Here is a 13,652-nt window from a genome sequence, read left to right on the forward strand (position 1 = left end):
CACTGAAGTTGCCATGACAGAAAAGGGCTGGGTCACCGAAGAAGCTTTTAAGTTGTGGCTGCAACATTTCAATCGCTACCGGACCCCAGGAAAAGTAATTCTAATTTTGGATGGGCACCCGTCTCACACCAGCTACTCAGTGGTAGACTTGTGTGATTCTTTCGAAATTGAACTTGTACTTCTTCCTCCACACACATCACATGCCCTGCAACCGCTCGATTTATCGTTTTTCAAACCGCTCAAAACCTACTATCACCAACAAGCTACAGCATGGCAACATTCACATCCGAATCGAGGAATCACAAAAGTCGCTTTCGGAGCACTTTTCCAACGAGCTTGGAATCAGGCTGCCACTGTTGGGAATGCTACAAAAGGCTTCGAAAAGACCGGAATATTTCCACTAAACGCCAATGCAATACCTGACCACAAGTTCATCGGTGATCAAAAGTCGGACATTGTAGAGTCCCTAGTCCAGACCCCAGATACACAACCAGTAGTTGATCCAGTGTCATCGGCAAGTTCACGACAGTCTGACAAAGCCCAGTCTTCCACCTGTGCAGATGAAGAAAGAAAAAAGATGAAGAATAAAGCAACACCTGGGATAAAAATTAAGAGTTCCTCAACAAAACAGAGAAAGTGTCAAGTGCCCCAAGTCCAATCCAAGAGTTTTCAACAGGTGCAGCCACAAGACCAATCCTCAAGTGTAGAACAAGTGCAGTCAAAAATAATGGTACAAGTCCAAGCCACAAATACAAAACCACTTGATAATATAGTGCCATTCACAAGTTCGCAACAAGCTCACGAAGCCCAGCCCACCTGTGCAGAAATAATTAAAGAAATTCTTCCATCACCGTTAAAGTCGCCAATTCCCTCTAAAAAAATTCGTAAAGTTTCAAAACCGGTCTTGCATTTAACATCACCTCAGAGTAAGACTGCTCTTCTTGAAAAAGAAACAAAGAAGAAATTTAAGGTAGACAATAAAATCAAGGAAAATAAGGAAAAGGCTGTAGGCAAAGAAAATACTTTAAAGAAGATGAAGAATAAAGCAAAGCCTGCGATAAAAATTAAGAGTCCATCTGCAAAACAGAGAGAGTGGCACTGCATTTACTGTTCCGAAATATTCGTTCATCCACCAACAGAGGATTGGATTCAGTGCAATGCCTGCGAAGAATGGTGCCACGAAAAATGTGCTGATATGGGGGGGAAAGGGGACCATATATATGTGAATTATGTGCCCATAATTAAAATTGATCTCATCATTAAGTTTTCAGCGATTCCAAAGCTATAGTGTTAAGAAACTTAAAATTTTGTTACATTTTGTGTACGATCCGATTCACCCCGAAAATTGGGGCGATTCGGATATTTTTCTTTTTTTAGTTTTTAATAGCTAATTAAGAGAATATATGTATGATTTAAGTTTTCAAATGTTTATTTCATAGCTGATTGTTACTTCTTACGTTTTTATCAATAAAAATAATATTATATAACACTTTAGTATGATTTGCTCAACCTCAAAGAAAAAGTGATCCGATTCGCCTCGGTCTACCCTACATTGCAAATAATTATTTTATATTTATAGGTTATAGTTTATAGAAGGAGTGTTAATATATTTTTTAAACTATTCATAAAAATATATTAAATCAATAAAAAAAAGATATTACACACACTAGCATGTATTTGACATACACACGCATGATATACTCTTTTATTGATATCAACATTTTAAAAAAGGTTTTTTTTTTTCATTTTTTTTTTTTTGGTTTTCTTTTATAATTTTTTTTAATTATGGTCGAATTTCGACCCCTGAGTGACCACTAGTCATTTTAAACACGCAACTGTATTATTATTATTAAAAGTTAAATAATCTATACGAATGCTATTGTTTACATTAAAAACATCCAAATATAATGATTTATCATGTGACCTATAACAATCTGGAAACTAGATGTTATCACGATGTGAAAGCTTTGAAACAATTATATTTATTGTTTAGTGTTACAAAAACTAACAATTTTTTCTTTATAACATTAGCATTATATAAGTTGCTAAATTCATGTATCTCACGATGCACAATGCCAGTACTAATTTAGTTTTAATGAGACACAAAATGATATCATTTAATACGTCAAAATCTTAAAAAAATCATTCTAACTTTAAAAAAATGTAACACATTCACAGATTAAATATAGAGACGACTTATTAAAGAAAAGATATAGTAAATGTGTCTCGAGAAATCTTTCAATGCGTTTTTTTATAACTGGGTTTTGAGTTAAATTATAGTATAATGACATGGTATACAGTAAGGTGACACAGTTTTCCAATAATAAAATATAATTTTGTTTTAGGTTCCAGAAAGAATTGAGCAATGTTCTCAACTTTCGAAGAGTAGTAATTTAGAACCGAATGGGGAAATTGTAAAGCCCCCAGATAAGATGGTCAAGCACAATGCTGACATGCGAGGCACGGAGGTAAACGCTTTAAACATGGAAGTGGATACTTTGCGGTGGCAGTTAGCACAGGTAATAACTTTTGAAACTGAATTTGTATTAAATTGGTGCACCAATGTTTTTTTTTTTCTTTCATATTACTAAATGTATTTCTGCTATAAATTCTTACTTGCGACGCTGCGAATTGCTTAGCGAATTTTCTGCTGTATGCGAAATAATGTATATAATATTGTATTAAAATGTATTACATATCTGCATAAAGCCAATTTGAGCATGATCGTTTTCAGACAGAAGCCAACAGGCAGATGCATATAGCTTTACTACAACAAATAGTAACTTTTCTAAACAGAGTCAAGGAACATATAGAATGCCAAAAAAATGAACCTGATATTAGGTTAGAGACAGGGTCGCCGATGGTCTTTCCGAGAACAATAAACATACCTGATTTGCCTCGGTCTCGATCTGTTTTGCATGTCAGTAAAAATCTTGATTATTCGATAAGCCCTGCAAAGAAAATTAGTACAAGGAAAATCAGTAAATCAATTAGTAATGTCAATGGATACAAAGATTGCAGCAGCATTTGGTAAGTGGAGTTATGCAATGTAGCGCAATAATTAGTTTTCATTATTTTAAAATCAGGTTATTAAAATATTTTATGTTCATTTTAGGAATCATTCAAAGTTGTCATTGGTTTCCGAAAACGAGACTGGACAAAAATTAACAGAAGAAATGTCACGACTGATTACTCTTGCCAATACCGTACTTAGTACTAAACTTCCCGATCTAGCGTGTGCATGCGTCCATTTTCGAACTGAACCAACCTTTCAACTAACTGAGGAATCCAAGAAAGAAGAAAACACACCAAATTTTGAAACTGATTCTTTGAACTCGTATAAAAAAAATTCGCCCGAGAAAATTGTTCTGAATACGGATTGCAAAAGCGAGGTTTACAATGGCATAACTAACAAATTCGCTGACATGAAGAATAGTATTCTAAATGATTTTATTGTATCGCAATCCCCGCTTAGCTTTGAGTCGGAAAACAATTCTTCTGGTGTGAAGCTATTTAAACCAGAACAACCGGGTGCGCAAAATGGCTTAGTTACATCGTGTGGGAAAGTAGTACAAACGGTTGACAAAAGAAACGAATACAATGGGTCATCAAATTTTATAGAGGATGAAAGTGGTTTTTCGTCTATGAGTTCATTTCAGGAGATTGGCATTCCAATCATAAGCATAATACCACCGTCACCATGTAAAGAAGTCGATTATTTAGAAGAGATAGCTGACGAAACAGAAAAGTGGAAAACGGACACCATTGAGTTAGATAAGCAAAGTGTCAAAGTTTTTTGGGTTTAAATTATTACGATATAATTATAGTACATATATTTGTCAATCAAATTTATGTTCAATAAGATTTGCTTTTATGAAACACTCGTTGTCGTTATTTTTATTTGTCTTAAAGTAAGTTACAAAGGTAATGATGCCGGTTTTATTTATAATAAAGACAGATTTAAACAGTTTTATTATTTAAATGTCTTGTTACAATACAAATAAAGGAAAAAATGAAGTATAAAGAAACTCCGTAACCACATAAATGACCCTGAAATTAAAATGAAGGCAATTTGGTAAGAGCATTGCGTACCAAATTGCCTTTTTTTAAAATTTAATATAAAGATAAGAGAAACTTTTTATTCACAATTTCGAGTTTTTATACCAATGAGGAGGCAGATTATTACTTGAAATAAAATGTCGTGAATTTTATGTTTTTCTGATAAATACACAGAAATATTATTTTGTCAAAATTCAAAAATAATTAATTGTCATAAAAACAACATAGGATTAAGGAACTGTAGCAAAGGTGTTTTTTTGTAGAGATATTTTTTAAATGTCGACTATCATTGAAAATATTACAAATACAGAGATAAAATCCCTGTAAAAATATTCGTCATTAGAGATACGTGATAAGTGATACACACTACACAGAACATACTAAACGCAGTTGAATTAAACTTAGTACTTTAGTAGATTACAGACCAACTAATAAATGAGCTTTAATTTTATTTAAGGCTGTAAATTTTCTATAGCTTTGCTACATTAGATCGTCTTGATAATAACAGTAATTAGTAACAATAGCTACCAGAGTTGATATCAGGTTGTACAGCTATTTAAACATGAATAGTTATCATTTATACGAAACAAATAAAAATCCGCAGCGTTGGCGTAACGGTCACAGCTATGGATTGTGCCTGTTGCGCTAGTGGTTGCGGGTTCGATCCCGTACATGACAAACATTTGTATTGGTCATACAGGTGTTTGCCCTGGTCTGGGTGTTTGTGCAGTCCTTGTGGGTCTCCCCACCGTGCCTCGGAGAGCACGTTAAGCCGTCGGTCCCGGTTGTTATCATGTATACATATATCCTTTTCCTGTATAGGAAAGAGGCCTATGCCCAACAGTGGGATATTACAGGCTGAAGCGATAAATAAAAATATAGAATTACCGCAAACAGGGGTAAACTCTTAGCCGACTTCATTTAAATTGCTTTAGTATAACAGAGCTAAAACTGCGCGTACATTTTATATTTAAAAATGATTATATACATTATTTGGCAGTTTAAGTTGTGGAGTTATTTCTTTATAATTATAACAATATCGAGAAGTGCTAACTTTTTAGATTAGGTTGTCTTGATTATTTCAAAATGTCATTTTGATGAATCAAAATTAATAAAAATGTCAAAGTTTTCGTGAAAAATCAAATCAAATTTTTCTTTATATTTTACTAAATTTTAGTATACTTTGAACACATTGCAAAACATAAATTCTTAAAAAAAAATTGTTAAAATGGCCGAAGAAGCCATAGAAAAAGCAAGTGGAGATACTGTGTCAATAGCAAAATCTGATGTTGTGCCTGAGCCTGAGCCTCCTAAGATACCTGACGTGGAACTAATAGTCGACGGCTTTGGCTTCATGCCAAAAGAGAATACCTCGTCGTCTAAAATGAAAGTGTCTTCTAGAAGGCTATCTAAAAATGTCAAAGATGTAAAATCTCCTGAATCGGAACATAGCCCCTGCGCATCAAGTACAAACATCGATATAGTTAGAAGGTACACTTGGAAGACTAAGAATAGAATGACTGTCCAGGTAAAATGTGCTTAAAACTAGCTGATCTAGCGAACTTTCGTGAACTTGTTTTTTTTGGTCTACAAACCTCGTTCTGACAATAACGAACACAAAAAAAGAATCACCAGCTTGGTAAAGTCGTTTGGAATTTATGCGCGTACATCCATTTCGGCGTTTTATTTTTAATTATACTATGATAAATATATTTAATAATATTCTGTTTATAATCTTGTCTTAACTGTACGAGTATGTATTGCTGTCGTATATATTTTGCTTAGGTCATAACTTATGGCGCTACGATTACGTCTATACAAGTTCCTGACAAAAAAGGTGTACCAGATGAGGTTATTGCCGGATTTGATTCTTTAGAAGGTATTTACTTCTTTTGCTCAGTTTATTCTCATTTTGTTATTTCTGCAGTTGTGTTCTGTCACAATATGGTTTTACAGAGTACTTCCAACCAAGAAATCCATACTTTGGTGCGACAATTGGTCGATACGCGAATTTTATTCGTGATGGCAGTATGGTAGTGAGACCGTCCGGTAGGATGTATATGCTTAGCACAAATAAAGGTCATCACCACTATAATGGGGGACATGTTGGATTTGATAAGGTATCTAATACGTATATTTTAATAAAATAGTTATTAGAAGTAAAATATTTGAGATCAAAAAGTAAAACTCTTATTACGTAACAATCGCTAATGGCTATTTCAATATACATTTGACACGCTTGAAATACTATATCTTATACCTAATCAAATCTTAAAAGTATGTTAGTATGAAAAAATCTTTTGTAAGACAAAAATTCATATATATAAAATAGGTACATATTTGTTTTTAATGAAATGCTATAGAATTATAACTAAAATATACAATATTTTACTTTGATCAAAAGTAAGACATTAAACACTCGAAATTGTTAAAAGTTAATGACCAAACAAAGGTTAAATCAATATTTTCAGCAAAATATGTTAGCATTCTATTTAAACTGCTCAAAGTCTGGAGCAGCCCGACTGGGGAAGTACCTCGACCTAAAAGATCACATTTAAATAATACTTTCAAGCAGTGTTGTGTACCTGTGGTGAGTAAGGAGACTAGAGCTCCTAGAGGAGTAGGGGGTAGGGTTGGCAACGCGCTTGCGATGCTTCTGGTGTTGCAGGCGTCTATAGGCTACTGTACCATCAGGTGAGCCGTACAGCTGTTTGTCGACCTAGTTGTCTATAAAAAAAAAAGATTTACAAAATCTTTGATAGGTAAACTGGCGTTCCTATGTCACTGGTAACAAAGTGATCATGAGCCACGTGTCGGAACGATTCCACGAAGGCTATCCCGGTACCGTAATGGCGCAGGTGTCGTTTGAGGTCACATGCGATAACACGCTTAAAATTGAAATGAAATGTTCTACTACTGAACCTACAATTGTTAATTTGAGTAACGCTCCATATTTCAATCTGGCTGGCCATGTGAGTGCGATTAGAATTGTTTTTTAATCTTATCTTATATATAAAATTCTCATGTCACAATGTTAGTTAACATACTCCTCCGAAACCAGTGGACAGATTTTAAATAACAAATTAACGAAATTATTCATGCATTTTTTTTTAAACATATTTTCAATTTAAAATTACCTAAATAGATAGAACAGTGTCAAAAAATTAAAATTGAATTTAAGTACATATTTACATAGTTAAGCACTGAAACAAAATAACTTAAATTGAAATAAAATATAATTATCAAGATTAAATCACAATTAAAATAAATAAACAATGCAAATAAAATTTTCAGTATCCAAAATAGCGATAAACAAAATATTTCCAACTTACGCTTAGAAATCTTTCTCCCCATACAATGTTTATTATTCCAGCACTGCGGTCCGGAACTAATGTACGATCACATAATCACCATAAATGCTGATAAGTACACTGCGGTAGATGACGACGGATTGGTCACCGGTAAAATACTATAAACTATGGAACCATTTTGCAATGTAGCACTGTGTTTATGAAACGTTTTATTAATTAATAATTTAAATAAAACAGGAGAGAAAAACATTGTTGGTGGAACGGCATACGATTTCAGAGTACCAAGAGTTATAAGGAGCATGTTACCGAAAATACCAATGGGAGGATACGATATTAATTATTGCGTCACTCAGGGAACGGAACAAGACTTAACTTTCCATGCTAGGTAAGTAGCGAAAGTAACGAACCGTAATTGTCCCACGACCTAAGATTTCAACCCGCGCTTGCCCGATTAGGACTCGAGTATTCTATAATGTTTACCATGTATATTTTTATTTTCCATCATTAGAATCTCTTTTTATTCTGTCGATCTTGCTAGTACTACCATGTAATATGGGTTTCACTTGACATCCAAATATTTATAGATTTTTTTTTAGAGGAACGAAGTATATAGTCACTGTGAATATATGTACATATAATAATGTGTGAAAATTAAACGCAAATAGCATGCTTACCAAAAAACTATTGATTATATATATAATATAACTAGGTTAGCAGACAAGCGTACGGATCACCTGATGCTAAGCGATAACATTGCACTGCTTTAAAACAGTATTATTTAGCTGTGATCTTCTGTAAGGTCGAGGTACTACCCCAGTCGGGCTGCTCCATATTTTAAGCAGGAAATTTTCTGCTGTGCCCAACCTCAGTAAACTTTACTACTTCAGTCAGTCAGTCAGTCAGTTCAGCCTATTTCAGTCCAGTGCTTGACATAGGCCTCCCTAAGTTCACGCCAGATATCCCGGTTTTCTGCAATCGTCATCCAGCCTACACCGGCAATCTTATGTAGATCGTCGGTCCATCGGGCCGGAGGACGTCCCACACTGCGTTTGCCAAGACGCGGCCTCCACTCCAAGACATGTCTGGTCCAACGGCCATTGGTCCTACGACGCAGATGATCTAGCTTACTGCTACTTCAACTTACTAATTCTGTGGGCTATGTCGGTTACTTTCGTTATCTCGCGGATAGTCTCATTTCTAATGCTATCTTTGAGAGAAACCCCAAGCATAGCCCGTTCCATTGCACGTTGAGCACGTTGACTTTAAACTTGTGGACCAGTTCCTTCGTCCACGCCTCGGCTCCGTATTAATAACACAGGCAGGTCGCATTGCTCGAAGACTACAATCTTCAAAGTTCAAACATTGCGGAGTCTTTGAAGTGAAGACTCGACGAACCCAACCGAATCTTCCTATCCTTTACAAATTAATAAACTTTAATTACTTTTTACCCGTACACATAATGTATACAATTTCGTAATGTTGATTTACATTTATATTTCTTAACTGTAATTAATGATTACTTGTAAATTATCTAGGTAATTACTTTATAGAACATAAAGGCTTCAGATCACAGCCAATGAATACATAAACATATATATTGTATACGTATATTAATATTAAACTTAGACTCGGATTAGGACTTGTACACACGGTCCTATAGGGGACAAAGGTCAGTGCCAACTGCGCTAACGTAACGGGCCAGTCGAAAAAAACTAAAATATAAAGCGTTTTATTGGTTTTCAAATGAATAAGCGTATAACATTATCTACGTATAAGTTGTTACCAATCTGTATAGATGAATATTGATTAATTTATAAAATTTTTACTAAACATATTTTGTATAATGTACTTTTGGTATAAATCAATAATAAGGTTGACAAGTATATTAAGCTTTGCTTTCTTTAATTGAACGTTTCAGAGCACTCCACCCGATGACAGGAAGAGTTTTAGAGGTGTACAGCAACCAGCCCGGTATGCAGTTCTACACGGGCAATTTACTGCCTGACCCCGATAAAATTGTTGAGGTTTGTTGTACAGGGTTTTAAAGATAATTCGACTAATATTATCACGCAGTGCTGTGTGCACATTAGCAATATGTAGACTTATTGTACGGACAGTACCGCGTACGCTAACATGCTTTTACAAAAACCATATATTTGAAAATTATACCCGACTGTTAGGAAAATAAAATATTAGAAGTTATTTCTGTAGGCAGTCATTTACGTAAGTCTACACCGATCTTTAAAACTTTATTATTAACTACCTAGATATATATATATATATATATATACAGATAGTGTTCTGTCCAATTTTTATAATAGATAAAAAATAGATTTTAACAATCAACATATTAACACTACGATAATACTTCAGTAATTTTAGCTTAAAAAGGTAATGAACTTGAAATATAAAGTTTGTATTATTATTACTATAATACGTGGCTATGGTAGTAAAGAATATAGCCACCCCCTCTCTTCCCGTGGGTGTCGTAAGAGGCGACTAAGGGATAACACAGTTTCGCTACCACCTTGGAACTTACAACCGACCGATGGCGGGATAACCATCCAACTGCTGGCTTTGAAACACACAGGCCTAAGACGGGCAGCAGTGTCTTCGGTGCGACAAAGCCAACTCTGCCGTTACTACGTCTACTCAACCCGCCTGCCCAGCGTGGTGACTATGGGCAAAACACACGAGTTCACGCAATTTTTGGCCCGAACTTATCTATGTCCAGCAGTGGACTGTGATCGGCTGAAATGATGATGATGATTCTTATTTTTTTTAATTTTTCAATAGTTCATCAGAAATATTTTTTTATGTCACTAGGTCGGCAAACAAGCGTACGGCTCACCTGATGGTAAGCGATTACCGTAGCTTATAGACACCTGCAACACCAGAAGCATCGCAAGCGCGTTGCCGACCCAATCCCCAATGAGCCCCAGGAGCTCTGGTCACCTTACTCACCAACAGGAACAAAATACTGCTTGAAAACAGTATTATTTTGCTGTGATCTTCTGTAAGGTCGAGGTACTACCCCAGTCGGGCTGCTCCATATTTTGAGCAGGAAATTCCTGCTGTGTCCTACCTCAGTCAATAATAACTAAATACGTAATGTTGTGAAGGAATCTTTTGGTGAAGAAGAAGAAACGAAGGCAAGAGAGGAGTCTGAAAGTGGGAGCGATAGTGACACGAGCAGCGTATCAAGTGTGAGAGAGGAGAGAGCAGGGGAAGAAATGTTCGAAGAGGCGAATGGAGAAGAAAGCAAGGTGAATAAATAACTGAAATCACTATTAGATTGTATTATAAGTAAGTTCAAAAAGTCCCACGCCTAACAACCCCCAGCGGAAGCTCCTGTGTCGGGGTCCCGGAAATACAAAGGACACTAGCACAAACGTCCAGACCAGGTACCGCTCGTGAGATTTTTTGATGGGGTTTAACAAAAAAATAAACGAAAAACTAGTGCTTACCATTTATTTTATTTGTAAAGAAAATACATTCCGTCAATGCTGATTCAGTACCACTTTAGGCGCCAGATCCAAACTTCAAACTCTGAAAACAAAAAATTTTATTGTTTTCTTCACATCCACACACACGAGGGGTTTTGAAATATTGTTCAGATTTAAAACACGCGTAAAAATATCGAATGAATAGTATGTGTTCTGTGAAATAAGTAGTATTAAACTATATTTATGAAACTTATAAGATTGGCGCAGTTTGTTGTGGTCTTGATTTCTGCTCCGTGGGTTGTGGGTTCGACTCCTACCTGAGTCTGGGTGTAATATTTGTATATTTAATTATATACTAGCTGTATCCTGTGCGCGTTGCTATGCTTTTTTTGTCTTGCCAACTCAGAAACCTTTGTGGGCTCATGCATAACACTTTGCTGAAGTATTATTTCTATGTATACTTATGAAAAAAAATTTTTTTGCTGTTACCTTCACAAGCATTAAATCTCTTACTGTATTAACGGGCGACCGTGTGTATGTGTTGTGAGATATTTATTTATTTTACAAATTTCTTAACTCTGGATTGTCTTGAAATAGATGGATAAAGAAGCTAATGGGTACCTAATAATCCAAATATTTTTTACTAATTTATTAGTACATATAAATTAATTCAAGCTGACGCGTACAACACATTCACACATATTGTCCTTGTCTAATGTTTATAAGTAAACATAAGATGTGACGTCACACTGCATACGCGCCAAAGAAACGTCTATGTATCTCTTTTGCGCTGTGTCTGTAACTTGTATAAAAATGAAGAAAAAAAATATTCATTTATTTTTCAAATACTACACACTAGTACTATAAGACGAGTATAAAATGTTTCAAAAACAGAAAAAGAGTCAGCGCTGTGAATTCTCAGATCTGAATAAAATAGCTTATTTTAACTGGTCAATTTCACAAACAAGCTTTAATTTACTACAATTTAAGTGGTCAATAGACGTGGCTCACAAGTTAGCACTCATGACCCACTATTTTCTTAACGCCAATTGACTATAATCCCAACACTAAAGTGTTCAAACCTTTTTTTTGTCATTCATTCATTGACTAATTATTATTGTTTTCTTTTTATTTCAGGGCAAGAAAAGCTATGGTTATGTACCATTGATGGGGAAAAATGGAGCGTGCTATAGAAAACATGGGCTGTTTTGCCTCATGCCGCAAAATTATCCAGATGCTGTTAACAATGTATTTAATATACATATAACAATAATAGTATAATAACAAAACGTTGTCCTTTATCCTAACGATTGTTTCATATCTTGTTTAAATATTTATTATTTCACCTTTTCCTACCTAAACCTATCTATAAAAATAAATTTGTAGCTAGTAGAATAAACTACATCTTAGAACTATTTCAAGTAAGTTGTTACTAGTTTCTAGTCATTATTTCATGTAATTTTGATGAATTTCACTATTGTAATATTATGGTCCATACATTATTTAGTTAGCTTTGGTATTTTGGTAGATTTCTATAAATAAATAGTATAAATAGTTCTATAAATAGTTGCGACGCCGCGTTGGCGCAGCGGTCACAGCCATGGATTGTATCTGTTGCGCTGGCGGTTGCGGGCTCGATCCCCGCACATGACAAACATCTGTATTGGCCATACAGGTGTTTGCCGTGGTCTGGGTGTTTGTGTAGTGCTTGTGGGTCTCCCCACCGTGCCTCGGAGAGCACGTTAAGCCGTCGGTCCCGGTTGTTATCATGTAACCTGATAGCGATCGTTACTCATAGTAGGGAATATATCCTTCAAATCGCATTGGAGCAGCCTGGTGGATTAAGCTCTGATCCTTCTCCTAACTAAAACATTACCTTGTGATTGAACGTATCTACGATGATGTTGAAGATACCGTGCAAACTTTATTCCGAAAAGGTTATCGTCTCTTAGATAATATTTATATTCCGGCAGTATATACTATAAAATGTATAACCAACCTCTTTTAGCAGCGTGGTGGATTAAGCTCTGATCCTATTCCTATGTGGGGAAAGAGGCCTATGCCCAGTAGTGGGATATTACAGTCTGAAGCGACGAAGCGACTATAAATAGTTAACTACTTTAGTTGATTTTAAATGCTAAAAGCAACAGTTTATTTTCAAAAAATGCGTAACATAAAATTTATTGTAACACTAGATGTCCATTGTTTTTTAACTAACTTGTGAATTCCTTTTTCAGAAAAATTTTCCTAATTCTGTGTTAAATCCTGGAGAAGTATATATACATAAAATTCAGTACAAATTCGGTATATTACTTGGCAAATATGTTTGAACGACATTTAAACGGCAAACCCTTAAGGGTTTGCCGTTTAAATGTCGATTGTTAAATAAGAAAAAAATGTAAAACGTGTCGAAAACTAAAAATAACTCGTTTAACATATTATAAATTGATAATTTTTATATAAATATTATAAATCACTAGATGCGTTTTGAATATTTTAAGAAAAAAGTTTTATGTTTTTATAATTAAAATTATATTCATTTATGCATTGTTTTTAATTTATAATTATAAAATGTTAATGAATCTCCTTAATTGATTACACGCTTAAGGTTAATTGTTGGCTACAAATTTATTAATGCTTTGTTATAGAATTTTAGAGTTATAGAATTATAGAATTTTTTTATAGAATTTTACAAAAAGTCGGTTTAATGTTAAAATTATTATCTACCAGAAAACTTAAGGAACATACAAGAGTGTACATAACCTGGGTATGCCTAAATAATGCACGTCGACCTTAGGAAAGAGACAGTCGGCTAGTTTCAATTTCGTAGATCGTT

At 34.7% G+C, this 13,652-nt stretch overlaps 2 protein-coding genes across 2 annotated transcripts in view; both read left to right on the top strand.

The window, feature by feature from the left end:
• Positions 1–3,879, top strand: part of LOC123668937 — a 34,226-nt gene extending 30,347 nt beyond the window's left edge. Inside the window, exons 2-4 of the mRNA XM_045602629.1 lie at positions 2,346–2,519; positions 2,735–3,030; positions 3,116–3,879. Of these exons, the coding sequence (XP_045458585.1) occupies positions 2,346–2,519; positions 2,735–3,030; positions 3,116–3,806 (1,161 nt within the window). The 3' untranslated portion in view covers positions 3,807–3,879. The remainder of the gene's footprint in view (positions 1–2,345; positions 2,520–2,734; positions 3,031–3,115) is intronic.
• Positions 3,880–5,287: 1,408 nt separating this feature from the next.
• On the top strand, positions 5,288–13,273 carry LOC123668744 (galactose mutarotase-like). Its single transcript, XM_045602439.1, has 10 exons — positions 5,288–5,587; positions 5,845–5,938; positions 6,016–6,179; positions 6,822–7,031; positions 7,433–7,520; positions 7,608–7,755; positions 9,289–9,394; positions 10,493–10,636; positions 11,960–12,064; positions 13,054–13,273. Exons 1-10 carry the CDS (start codon positions 5,288–5,290, stop codon positions 13,144–13,146), a joined length of 1,452 nt encoding a protein of 483 aa, XP_045458395.1. The 3' UTR covers positions 13,147–13,273.
• The last annotated feature ends 379 nt before the right edge of the window (positions 13,274–13,652 follow it).

Source organism: Melitaea cinxia, chromosome Z (genome assembly GCF_905220565.1).
Source record: "Melitaea cinxia chromosome Z, ilMelCinx1.1, whole genome shotgun sequence".
NCBI classification, from domain to species: domain Eukaryota; kingdom Metazoa; phylum Arthropoda; class Insecta; order Lepidoptera; family Nymphalidae; genus Melitaea; species Melitaea cinxia.